The sequence below is a fragment of the Caloenas nicobarica genome, chromosome 22 (genome assembly GCF_036013445.1).
Source record: "Caloenas nicobarica isolate bCalNic1 chromosome 22, bCalNic1.hap1, whole genome shotgun sequence".
In the NCBI taxonomy this organism is placed as follows: Eukaryota; Metazoa; Chordata; class Aves; order Columbiformes; family Columbidae; genus Caloenas; species Caloenas nicobarica.
The window spans coordinates 1,220,919-1,234,355 of NC_088266.1; the positions used below are offsets into that span (position 1 = coordinate 1,220,919).

Below are 13,437 nucleotides of genomic sequence, written 5' to 3' on the forward strand. Positions count from 1 at the left end.
ACCAGCAGAAAGCAGAGCTACAAAGCTGCGGAGGGGTCTGGAGCATCTTTGTGCTGAGGAGAGACTGAGAGAGCTGGGGCTGTTGAGCTGGAGCAGAGAAGCTGAGAGGGATCTGATCAATGGGATCAATATCTCAGGGGGGGTGTCAGAGGATGGAGCAGACTCTGTTCAGTGGTGCCCAACGCCAGGGTGAGGGGCAACGGGCACAGACTGAAACACAGGAGGGTCCATGTGAACATGAGGAGAAACTTCTTTGCTGGGAGGTGCCAGAGCCTGGACCAGGCTGCCCAGAGCGGGTGTGGAGTCTCCTTCTCTGAGACATTCAAACCCGCCTGGACCGACCTGTGTGATCTGCTCTGGTGACCCTGCGTGAGCAGCGCTGGCCTGGGGGATCTGCAGAGGTCCTGCAACCCAACCATCCCATCATTCTGTCAGCTATCCCTCGACTCCAGCATGTAGGATTTTCAGTTTCAACACATCTTGATTAAAAGGGGTTTTGTAATCGCACCTTGTATTTGAAGAGAACGTTTCAACCGGAGTTACCCCAAATCCCTGTGCCAATCCCTCCTTTGTCTCAGCTTGCACTGGACACTCTGTGGGTTCACTATTTTAAACCCCTGTGGTCTCCTCAGTGTCCTCCTCTTATAGCCTCTGGGCTCCGCTTTCCCCAGAAAACTGTATTGGTGCTGAACACACTTGACTCGCTTTATCCAAGTGACACTCAGTTGCTTTCCTCTCTTTTGAGCTGTTTATGGAGTTACCAGATTCCTGCTCCCCTGCACACATCAAATATTTGCTAACGCTCAGGAGGTTGGGTGTCATTAATATTTTGCACCTTGAGTGTGCTGGTACGTGCCCTGCCCTCTACCAGAACACATTTCCCCGAATATATATTGGAGACGACTTCACAAAGATGCACATTTGCATCCCAGCGTTTTGCATGAGCGAGGACACATCCAAAAAAATCACTTATGCTTGAGCAGCCCAGCTAAAAGCTGCATTCATTTCTGTAACAGAAAGGAACGTATCTGGACCTCCAGTCTAAGAGTAAAACAAGTACGTAACAGGTCATTTGAGAATAAGAAAGGCTACACGTTCCAGTAAGCAGAGTAACAAGAGCAATTAGCCCATTAACCTGTAACACTGCTGTGACCCTAATGATTCCGTAAAACAAGTGTGATGCTACCCAAACAATGGAGTGCTCAATCAACGGTTTCTAGTTCACAAGCAGGGACAGCAATGACATCATCGGGGAGAAAAGAAAGTCTGCTTTAGACAAGCTGTTTTCCTGGAAAATAGATCTCCAATCTATCTTTCACCTGGTTTTAAAAATACAGAAAAAAGTGCCCAGTATAAGAACTGCAGAGAAATTATGTTTGATTAGCAACAAGGAGCATTAAGTTTATAAAGTGTTCCGGTCATGCAAGAATACATTTTGCTTTAATGTCATTCCTGTAAAAAGCTGCATGAAAACTGGGTAAAACCCAGGTATTCACAGACCTGTCTACCAGGGGACTCTGGCACCAAATACCAGGAGGAATTCAAGTAGACTCCACATTGTTCTTCACACAGGGCCTGTATGATCTCCACGTCCAAGACTTTGCCTCGGCTCTGCCTTTCACCCAGTAGTCAAGACTAGCCTTGCCACAGAAACATGTTTGTTACAGGATCATTAGAAAGAACGGTCCTGAGATGGGACCGCTAGGAGAAGCTGCCAGCGCAAACGCTGTATGTTACAAAAGAAATCTGAACGTACAACTGCTGGAGATCTTTTTCATGAGGTCTGCAGCCAGGGGGAGAGGGCGTTCAGCAGGAAGAAATAAAAAGAAATAAAAAGGAAAACGAGCAGAAGGAGAAGGCAGGAGCCCTGACCCCTATTCACAGCCGTGCTCCTTGTGTGCTCGCTCTCCTGACTCCAGTAACTCGCTTTCTGCACTGCCGGGCAGCTCATCTCCAACACGGAGTGGATGGTCATTCCCTCGGGGGGAGAACAATGCAAGTTGAAATCATCTGAAGGGATCTATGGGAGTAACCTGCACTTACATAGAATCACAGAAGGTTTGGGTTGCAGGGCCCTTCCCAGCTCCCCCAGTGCCCCCCCTGCCATGAGCAGGGACATCTGCACCAGCTCAGGTTGCTCAGAGCCCCGTCCAGCCTGGCCTGGGATGTCTCCAGGGATGCTTCATCCACCACCTCTCTGGGCAACCTGGGCCAGTTCTCTACCACCTTCACCACAAAAAATATCTCCTTAGTCTAAATCTCCCATCCTTTAGTTTAAAACCATCACCCCTTGTCCTATCACAACTAAAAAGTCTGTCCCCATCTTTCCCATGGGCCCCTTTTAAGTCCAGAAAGGCCACACTAAGGTCTCCCTGGAGCTTCTCTTCTCCAGCTGAACCCCCAACTCTCCCAGCCTGTCCTCCCAGCAGAGCTGGTCCAGCCTCGGGTCATTTCTGGGGCTCCTCTGGCCCCTCTCCAGCAGGTCCATGTGTGTCCTGTGCTGAGGACCCAGAGCTGGACACTGTCCTAGGTTGGGTGCTCTGCCCAAGAGCGGGTGACAACACATCAGGGCAGTTTCTCTGCCTCACGGCAAACAGATTCTTTGACTCCAAAGTGGATATTTACATCTGAAGGTGTTATTGTACCAGGGATGAATCCTGAAGGACACCCACCCCTACAATAGTTGGGCGGTCTGGGACTCTCCAGCCAGAAAGGGATGCTCCCAAGGTTGATAAAACCCCAAGAGGCACAGAAAAGGCAGAGAAAAAGACAAGTGTTCACTGCCTCTTAATGCAAGAGCTGCAGAGCGCCAAACGACACCAGGAGATGGTAGGTTGAAAGAAAGGAACTTCACGCGACGGTAGCTGAACTGTGAAAGTCCTCACTACATGTTGAGGATATTAAGAAAACTGCACAGGTTTAACAAGCAACCAAACTCATGGAAGACAAAAATGAATCAAGGACTACCAGACATGGGCAGCACCGCAGGCTCAGAGCCCACACGCTGCTGGAGGCAAGGGGAGCATTTCTCACGAATTATCACGATATATTTGCCCTCCTACAACACCGTCTTCTGAGGGTTTGCGTTTGGCTTCTGGTCAGACGGTGCAACACGGCCCAAACTGTGGGTTGGACTGGATGATCTCCAGAGGTCCCTTCCAACCCCAACTGTTCTGGGATGCTGCGAAACCAAGCCGAGCCTCCCCCAAAAAAATTACCAAGGAGCTTTTCAACTCCAAGCCCGTTTTCTCAGAATGCAAAACTAGAAACTTGAAAGTGCAAAGTTCAAGGAAGATAAGACAGGAAGGACATGGTCTGCCTGCAAATCTTCCACCTGCTTATGTCCCAGCCAGCTCCAGCGTGCAGCCTGGAACCTTCTGTGCTCAGCTCACCTGCAGGTCCGCGGGCAGCAGCGATCCCTCTCCCTCGAGGTGCAGAAACGGCCTGGCCGCTTCTGAAGTGGCAGGAGATTGGGAAAAAGATGAAAAAATACTTAACGCTCTGTATCACAAATACCACAGGCTTAAAGAGGCTCTAGACCCAGCCCCATGTGGCAGTTTTTATGCTCCTGTACATACGACAGCTGTTGCTGTCGGAAGTTATGGATAGCAGTGAGCACAGAAACGCGGGAGAAACGGCCACAAGGACCAGGAGCTCCTGGGCTCCAGTTCCATGAAATCACCATATCAAGGAGCAGGTGGAAATGGGTGGCCTTGGTGAGAGCGAGATGTCCCCAGCCGAGGTCATCGCTCACAAACTGTCCCTCCAACACGCAGCAGCTGCTGCTGCTCCTCCACCATTTGTCAATGCTCTTCAACAACCTCGAAAAGCAAAAATTCAAAACGTGGATGGTCACCCTGGAGGTGTTTCAAAGGCGTTTAGATGAGGTTCTCAGGGACATGGTTTAGTGCTTGAGTTAGGTTAGGTTATGATCGGACTTGATGATCCCGAGGGTCTCTTCCAACTGAAACAATTCTATGATTCTATGATCTTGAACCTGCCAATCATCAGGTCACGCTGTGAAATTTATTTCCCAAGCTCAGTTTGTAAGCAGAGGTTTGCTTAATGTCCAGCCTCTGGCTCAGCAGCTACGAGACAAGGGAAGAGTTTTAACCGCACCTTGAGTGTAGGGAAGGTTTTTTCTTTAAGGATTTTCAGGAGAACTCAGTCATCTCACATTAAATACTGGATCATCGGGAAATCTGGATTAGTAGAAGGTCATTATTACCCAATGAAGACCCTCGGACCAACCACACCACAAACTCTTCAACATTCGCTCTGTTAAAATTAACCCCGTTCGCTATCCCTACGCAAGACGCAGGAGCAAACCAAGTGTAAATACACAAGTGTGAGAACTAACAAAGAAATCAACTTCAGCGTTAAGAATCCACAACGTTCTCATAGATAGGAGAAACACCTTTACTTAAATCGATATCTCAAAGACGCCCTTTTCCCGGCGCGCTGGCGCTGGGCCGGAGCAGCGGTACCTGGAGCTGTGCCGCACACAGCCCGTCTGCGCGGCCGCGCGGGTTCAGCTGCTCCTCTGCCACCTCCAGCTTCTCCAGCAGCGCCGTCCTTTCCACCAGCAAATACGCGATCTGTTCGCTGGCATTGCTGCGAGCTAGTTCGGACAAGCCTTCCTGCTCCAGCATCTCCTCGACCTCCTCCAGCTGCGCTTCTGCAAGACAAGGTTCGCTGTGAGCAGAGGAAGAAACAAAACGTGATTTTTTGCAGACCCGCGTCCCAGCTGCTCTAAACACTCCCCGCTGCCATAGCCCCATTTCTCCTGGAGCCCGGCAGCTCCTCAAGTCTCCTCTCCTGCTTCCCACCTCCCTCGGTGCCTCCCACCCCTTGTTCTTACCGATTATCTCAGCCCTGTTCCCACTGTCCTGATATTTCTGATCTGTCCCGATGCTTCTGCTCGCACAACCCCATCTGCCAAGCAAGCAATAGGATCTGCTGCACCTAGACTGAATTTTCCTGCCTTGCTCTAAGTGGAGGAGTCATTACAACCATTTTACGCCCCCCAGCAGCTAAATTTCACCAACCTGGTTATCCCCAGCCCCTTTTACCCCTTAATACAGTGTGGAGGAAATTAAACAACAGGTTTAAAAGGAATTGAGAGAAACCAGACAGACAGGCGATCACATAAACATTTGCTTTGGAAACTCATGTAGGACTAAAGGGGCAAAAAAATCCTTTTAGAATTAAACTGTCAATTCTTCACCCTTATATCCCAAAATTATAACCAGACTCTGTACTAGGAGAAACTTCAAGGTTCAACGGCCTCCAAGGCAGAGAGATGAGAAAGACATTTGGTTTATGGCTGAGCAGCGATGTGTTTGTGCAACAAACAGTTGTTAAAAAGAGACCCTCGTTTGCATGGTTGGAAATTAATAAATTTCCAGGAGAAAACGAGGAAACTTGTCTCCCGCGTGGTCAGGGCAGCGACGCCTGCGCTGGAAACTAAGGAAGGGCTTTCAAAACCTCCCTATGTAATTCATATTAAAAAGAAAACCAACAAATCCTGCTCCAAATTTCCAGCCTGAACTAAGATCACAGAGGCTGCCAAGTGCTGCAGGATGAGGATCGGGGGGAGTTGTGGGGTTTGTGTGGAGCAAGGAGGGATATTCACCCTCCTCGGTGCTCAGGGTGCTGGAGTGGGACATGTGAGGTTCAGCAGGGCAAATATTCCTCTTACTCTCACATGGGACACACACAGAGCTCTGGACGAGTCTGCTCCGCATTTCCACACACCGGATTTCGCAGGGGACCCAGCGCAACCGCGTCCCAAGGCTCCAATCGATCGCATGTTTCCACTCTGCATTTCGCAGCCAGCTCCGGCCGGCCCTATGGATGGAAAACACCCCGCGGTTTCCCCTTTGCCTTCCCCCGCGGTCACAAATTACCGCATGTTCGATGCAGAGATCAAACGCGGCCGATTCGCAGCTTTCCTGTGTGAATATGAAGTGAAATATTGTGATCTGCAGTTTAAAAATAGCCGCCCCTTGCTCCCTGTGCATTTTGAAGAGCCCACGTCTCACACTCAACTGAAAATCCCCCTTGCCGTCAACTTGCCTTGCAGATTCCTCCCAGTTTTGCCCAATCTCATTTAAAATAAGCTGAAAACTGCTCTGCTTTACGGCCAGAAACAGGACAACCGGTCCCTTTTGGACCAACGCTCTGCTCTCACGTGGTGGCTCCGATATCGACAGTTCCTCCTGCAAATATTTCCCCTACGCCCAACTGCAACACGATATTAGACGTTATATTTTGGGGTAACAGGACATAGACGTTTTCCACAGGCTGATGAGGAAGAAAGATTTGGGAGGATGAGGGGAATCTGCCAGAGCACAGATCACCTGCCTGTAAAAGTTCACGAATTAACGAGTATCTCAAACACCTTCCCCACCAGGTCCAACACGTCGTGTTTCAGGAGAGCAAACACCTCGCACATTCAACATTATTCCACTGCGCCGACGTGCTCCCACGACCACTCACCTCCTGCACCACCTCTGATTCTTCGGAAGCGAGTTTTATATTTGCAAAGGTGTTTTACCCCAGGGAGTTTCTCAGAAATAAGCATTTCACTGCTATCCTCACCCACCACAGAAGCTGCAACCTCTCAGCCACGCGGGGCACGTTTAAGCAGTACAGCTGTTATAATAAATAAGATCAGCCTACGACTACTTATTCTTTTCGTGTCACTTTTTAAACAAACTGAGGCAAGCCCACAACAGCGCTGCGTTTTACTGCCGTTACATTTGTGTTTCAGAACGGCTTTTGGCAACGCAGCGTATGCGTGATCGACCTGCCCTCCGAAAACACGGCGGCACGTTGGACGAGAACTGTCGGGAACGGACCGTGAACCGCCCTGAGGAACGGAAAAATGTCACTGGGGGCAGAGGAACCAAATGAGGTGAAGCTCAGATCAATCACCCAACATGAACCCAGCGGCGGCCGCTCCCTGCGAGCCCGTTTCGGGCGAGGAGTAAAAGTGTCAGGAGAAAACGTGCTTTTTATCATCAAAAGCAGCTTTTAGCAGATGGAATTGCTCACAGTGATCCTCACAACAAGCAGAGCTCCTAGTTTGTTTGGCTGCTTTTGGAAGAGGGAATGTGCTGAGCGCCGAGGGCCCAGCCAAGGGATCTCCTGCATAACCCAAGGGATCTCCTGCGTCACCCAAGCCTTTCCCTTCCCAATTTCTCAGCTCCCCAAATCTGGGACTCCAGGCTGTCGCCACAAGAAGACCACGACAGATCCCGCACCCTCCATAGCTCAGGGCTCTCCTCTGTGCCTTGAACTCGGCTGCCCTTTCCCATCCGAACTCGTCATTTGCTGATGGCACCAAACTGGGCAGAGTGGCTGACACTGGAAGGCCGTGCTGCCACCCAGAGACCTGGGCAGGCTGGAGAGTTGGGCGGGGAGAAATTTAACGCAATATAACAAGGGCAAGTGTAGAGTCTTGCATCGAGGCCAAAAAAACCAAAATTTGTTCCCCTGGGGTCACCATTTTGAGCACTGAGGTGATTTTGGTGCCGCCATTTTGAGCCCTGAGGTGATTCTGGGGCCGCCATTTGGAGCCCTGAGGTGATTCTGGTGCCGCCATTTGGAGGCAGCTCGGGGGTCACTCCCTTGTTCTCCTGCCCCTCTGCTCTGCCCTGGGGAGACCTCGTCTGGAATATCGTGTCCAGTTCTGGGCCCCTCAGGTCCAGCAGGACAGGGAACTGCTGGAGAGAGTCCAGCGCAGCCACGAAGATGCTGCAGGGAGTGGAGCATCTCCCGTGTGAGGAAAGGCTGAGGAGCTGGGGCTCTGAGCTGGAGAAGAGGAGACTGAGGGCTGACTCGTTCATGGGGATCAATATGGAAAGGGGGAGTGTCAGGAGGATGGAGCCAGGCTCCTCTGGGTGACAACCAGTGATAGGACAAGGGGCAATGGGTGCAAACTGGAACACAGGAGGTTCCACTTAAAGATGAGAGGAAACTTCTTCCCGGTGAGGGTGCCAGAGCCTGGCCCAGGCTGCCCAGGGAGGTTGTGGAGTCTCCTTCTCTGCAGACATTCCAACCCGCCTGGACTGACCTGTGTGATCTGCTCTGGTGACCCCTCGTTAGCAGCGCTGGGGGATCTACAGAGGGCCCCTCCAATCCCTGACATTCCGGGGCTCTGTGATCCTCCCACAAGCTCCTGCCACCACCCTCTGTTCTTGCCCTGCCCACGTTTTTGCTTTAAAATCCCACTAGACCGGGCTCTGCCTTTCCACAAGGCCTGATCCTCAGTATCAACTTGTCCCTCACAGGACAACCAGTTGCCCTGCAAAAATAATCAGAGTAAGACCCAGAGGACAATCAGCTTCTAGTTCAAGACCTTCAGCCTTGTCCTACAACCCAAGGGGCTCAGGAGGTGCCTCTGGGTTGGTTTGCACAACTTCTGATGAAAAGCAGCACCCAGGGAATAAACCCAGCGATGCGGCATCAAATCCCACAGCAGAGGTGACGTTAGAGACCCCGAGCGGGCAAAGACCTGACGGAAAGAAGCTGTTGAGAAAGTGCAGCAGCGAAAGCACAAGCACATCCACACTGCTTTGAGTCAGTCCAGAAATTCTGTCACAACAGATTTTTCTGAAAGTATTTTCACACTTCCACATCTGGAGGGAACGGCGCTTCTTCTAAAAACACTTATTCATTTTGCACCCAATTTTGGGGCCAGTTCTTACTCTGTTCAGAGTGGGTTCTGCACCAGGGACCACAGCTGTGCATCGGTGCTCAAACCACTTTTAAGCCATACCTCTTTCTTTAATACCACCCTTCTAACAGTCACATAGTCCCCATAAGATATACAGTATATCTGGATTTTTTTGGCATTTATGGTGGGAGCACATTAAGACCAGAAGCTGTGAGGAAGGCAATGACAGCGGAGTCTCACTAGACAGAAACAGCACATGCCTGTGGCTGGATCCCTCAAACCAGAAACTGAACAACATTGAAACAGTCACATCAAAACCCTCTAAATCCTCAAAAGTGCACGGAAAAACTTAACCCTGTGACCTGAACCCAGTGCTGCAGTATCTATGCAAGCAAACTGCAACGTGGCTCTGAGATTAACTGCTGGGACGGGACCAGCAGGACCAGGCTGCTGAGACCAAACAGGGCAACGGATTGACCATGGGATGTCTGTCGGTCAGAGACGTACCCCACGGTGGGGGTAAGTACCTGCTGGGTGGGGTTTGGGGGTTTTGTTTTGTGACCTGCGAAGCAAAAGGCCAGTCCCTCACGAAAATGATCTACAAGCATCCCCAAAAAAACCCAAAAAAAGAGCTGGCATCCCTCGCTGCTGAGGGCAGCGTGGCAGAAGGCAGAGCTCCATCCACTGCCCACGTCACTGAATTACCAACATGTGTCACAGGACCGCAGCTAATGCCATCAACAAGGCAAGAATAAGGCTTAAAAACCATCATCTGGCAGCGAAATCCCAAAAGAAACTCCTCCAGAAGCTGCACAGAAACACCGCGGAACCACAAAACCCGCCAGGGTAATGGACACGGGTCTCTGTTTCCATTCCAGTGCTAATCATTGCTCAACGGCCACAAGGACCCTTCAAAAAAATGGGAAAAAGTCCAAAAGAGCTGAGCGACTACAAGGAAATAAATGCAAAACCAGCGTTCGGGGACACTTCTGTCATTTGCCTGCCACCTCGTGGGGAAGAGAAGAACCACGAATAAAATTTTCCGCCCCAGCCACGCTCCTGACGACTCATGGGGCATTTAAACCCTCGCATACCGGCATTTTCAACACTAAACGATGGCTCTATGTGCCCAGAGGGACGAGATTTTCAGGCAGTGCATAAACGCAACCACCCCTGAAAAGTCTCTCCAGCAGATGTGCTCCCTGAAAGGCGCAGGCTGGCAAAAACTGAACTCAAAACTGCAATTAATTTCCCAAAACTGCCCCAAATAAAGCGTGCGTGATGAAGAAAGTGTCCGAGCTGTGCTGTGGCCCCCAGTTCTACCTTAGGCCCAGGATAACACCACGAAAGGAGGAGTTAATAATAACAATGTGCTATTTGCAGTACTCAAAGCCCAAGAGAAGACTGAAGAAAATCAAGAACAAAACTCAGCAAAATATATTTGCCCTTTCTGGAAGTGATTCCAGGGTTTGAGAAGAAAGCGAATCATTTGAAGTGAAATATAAGTGAAATATTTCTTCTAAACAGAATGGCTATACTACAATAAGCGCACAGGATAGGTTTTGAATCACCATCGCAAACCTGCCACCGTCCTTCACGGCCGTTTTAAAAAACGTGGGCTTCGTCTAACCCAAAGGCGATGGCAAATTCACCAACCTCAGTGGGAACACAGCTCGACACTCAGTTACCCGAGGAGTCACTGCCAGATAATTTAGAGTTGGAAAACAAACAGCACCATCAATTCTGTTCTTCAAACAGCCTCTGAAGACACTTAGTGCAACAACAGAGTGAGAAACAGCCTGGATTTGGCGAAGAAAGGCAGTAAAATCAGACAAGAACCTCTACATCAATTACAAATCAGCTCTGGTATTGCGCTAACACTCCTGCCGGCCTCGCAAACAACACAGCACACACGCTGCTCGGCAGAACTCGCTGCTGATCTCAAAGCAGCTTTAGGCAGCGGTGCTGGGAGAGCCGCACACCTGCCCGTGACCGCGCGTCCTCGGCCCGTGTTTGGGGACAGATTTACCCTGCTGCAGCCGCAGCTGCGCCAGCTCCAGCCTCAGCTGCTCGTTTTCTTTTTCATATTCGGTGGTCAGAGCGTCGCGTTCCTCCGTCAGGTGACGGACGTGACCCACGTAGCTTTCCACCTGGAAATAAAGAGAATATTGCTATAAGCAAGTGTGTTTACTGATGCCTGGCCTGTGAGTTGTTGGTGCAAATAGCTCTCCGTCCTCCGATATTTACGGGATAACATCAAACATCTGTAGGGGACAACTTCTTCATGCCTTTGTAACACCTGGGGATGTTAAAAACTTGACTTAAGGGTCTGGAAAGTGGGATGGGAGGGGAGACTCTCAGCACCTGCTCTGTGGGAGGTGCTCGGTTCACCGGGTGCTTTTGGGTGCCCCAGCGTGAGGAACCAGGCTGTACATCAGGAGTTCATAAGATCATTTTGGTTGGAAGAGACTCCCAAGAGTCCAACCGTTCCCCAGCCCTGGCACTGCCCCATGTCCTGAGAACCTCATGTCCGTCTGTCCAGCCCCTCCAGGGATGGTGACTCCAGCACTGCCCTGGGCAGCCTGTTCCAATGCCCCACAGCCCTTTGGGGAAGAAATTGTTCCCCAGATCCAACCTCAACCTCCCCTGGCGCAACTTGAGGCCGTTTCCTCTGGTCCTGGCGCTTGTTCCTGGGGAGCAGAGCCCGACCCCCCCTGGCTCCAAGCTCCTTTCAGGCAGGTCAGAGATCAGAAGCTCTCCCCTCAGCTCCTGTTCTCCAGCTGAACCCCCCGGGAGTTCTGGGGGGGCAAACAGCTTTTCCCTGTGAGCACCCGCGAACCTGCAGCTGCACAAAGCGGGGGAAACGGGCATGTTCGGGTTCAGAACCGAAAGGGTGTCCCTGCCCGCTCTCCCGCCCTCACGTCTCTCATCTCCTCCGCCCGCCGCCGCTCCAGCTCTCCCAGCCGGGTCTCTGCGCGGCGCAGCAGCCGCCAGGCCAGGCCCAGCTGCTCCTCGGCCGGGGCGGCGGGGTCGGCGCCCTCCGCCCGCAGCCAGCGCCGGACGGTCTCTGGTGGTACCGGGGCTTCCGCCTGCGGGGGGAACCGAGAGGAGGCGTGAGCGACGGGGACCCACCGAACCGACCCCCCCACCCCGCCAGGCCCGGGCACCCACCGGGGCGGCGGCGGCCGCCTCCATGCGGCGCGGGGCTGGCCCCGCCCCCGGCGCCATGGCAACGGGGACCCGAGCGCCCCGCCTCTCCGGGAGATAGACCACGCCCCTCCGCGCCCAGGCCACGCCCCTCCGCGCCCAGGCCACGCCCCTCCCGGCAGAGCAGCGGTCGCCGCAGTGATCGCCCCTCTGCCGCAGGTGACCGGGAAGGAGAAACGTCCCGGTCCGGGCCATAAAACCGGTGGCATTTTGGCCTTGGTCCTCACCCGAGTGTCCTGTAGGTCAGCGCTTCAACAAAACACCTGCTGAAACGCTCCCGCCTGCACCAAGAACTAAGCAAAAGTGGCTGAAGGTTTTTCTGATTTTCCTCCAAAGCCCGAGCGAAGCTGCTGCAGATGAAGCGATTCCCCGAGGTCAGACAAGAAAGTACCCGAAGTCAAAATGGAGAAACTGCAAGGTCAAGTGGGTTTGTCCTGCAGAACTGTCAGCACTGTGCAAGAGGGTGAGAGCCTGGCCCAGGTTGGCCAGAGAGGTGGTAGATGAACCATCCCTGGAGACATCCCAGGCCAGGCTGGACGGGGCTCTGAGCAACCTGAGCTGGCGCAGATGTCCCTGCTCATGGCAGGGGGGCTCTGGGGGAGCTGGGGAGGGCCCTCCAAACAAACTGTTCTGTGATTCTATAGTAGAGAAAGAAACAGCCCCAGCCCCGAAGCAGAGACGCTGCAGCACCCAGCGAGCACCTTCACTGAGCAGAGTCTGGGAGTCTCCAAACACAACGTACGGATGGTCCTGGACCTTCAAGCGCCGCTTCCTACTTACAGGACCACAACCGTCCCCGGAAAAGAAGGGCTGGTGCCAGGCGGTGGTGGGACAGGAGCTCTCCAGGCCCTGGTTCAACCTCCTGCTCACCACAGGACCATCACCCACACAGGACCAGGGCGGCTGCGGCTTGGTCTGAGCTTTGGAAGGCTTCCCAGCCTGCAGACACAACGCAGGACAGCCCAGGGCTGTGCCCTCTGACCCCCGCAGCGTCCCAGACAGGAGGTCCTCAAGTTTTCTCCTCAAAAAGTTGAGATTATTTCTCTCCTTGACAATCACCTGTCACAGAAAGGCCAGAACGCGCCAAAGACGGTGTTTGCTGCGCTTCTCCCACCCTTGTCCTAACGCTCCTGCAAGGATACATTCAATTTACACGTGTTTAATATTCTCATCCTTGCTTGGAAGTGCAAGACCCAAAAGAAAGCCAACAGGAAGCCCCAAACCAGCACGACCAATGCTCCCGTCGATCCCATACTGGGAGATGAAGAGACGCAGCTCTTGGAGGGCAGGGACCACGTGCTGGACATCCCACCACCTTCTCCTTTCCCAGCCGCACATCTGCAGGGACACTGCCCACCTCTGTGGACGGTCACCACTCCAGTTCTCCCTCCACCCATGTAGAAATTATTAATTTTTCTCCTGATTCAGTTACCATCTGGACCTCAGCCCTCCCAACTCATCCAGACCATTTCTCCCATCACTAAACGCATCCTCCCCGCACACTGTGACGACCCTTCAGCGTTCTTCCTGGCCCACTAAGTCCATCC

At 52.4% G+C, this 13,437-nt stretch overlaps 1 protein-coding gene across 5 annotated transcripts in view; it reads right to left on the bottom strand.

Annotated features, from left to right (window-relative positions):
* CCDC30 (coiled-coil domain containing 30) overlaps nt 1-11,893 on the bottom strand; it is a 39,135-nt gene extending 27,242 nt beyond the window's left edge. For 3 of the 5 annotated variants that reach the window (XM_065649941.1, XM_065649938.1, XM_065649937.1), the window contains exons 1-5: nt 11,855-11,893; nt 11,605-11,772; nt 10,713-10,833; nt 5,758-5,850; nt 4,488-4,678 (exon numbers count right to left, since the gene is read on the bottom strand). In XM_065649941.1, the coding sequence (XP_065506013.1) occupies nt 4,488-4,678; nt 5,758-5,850; nt 10,713-10,833; nt 11,605-11,772; nt 11,855-11,878 (597 nt within the window). In that variant the 5' untranslated portion in view covers nt 11,879-11,893. The other 2 variants (XM_065649939.1, XM_065649940.1) reach the window with 2 other exon arrangements.
* Nucleotides 11,894-13,437: the final 1,544 nt, after the last annotated feature.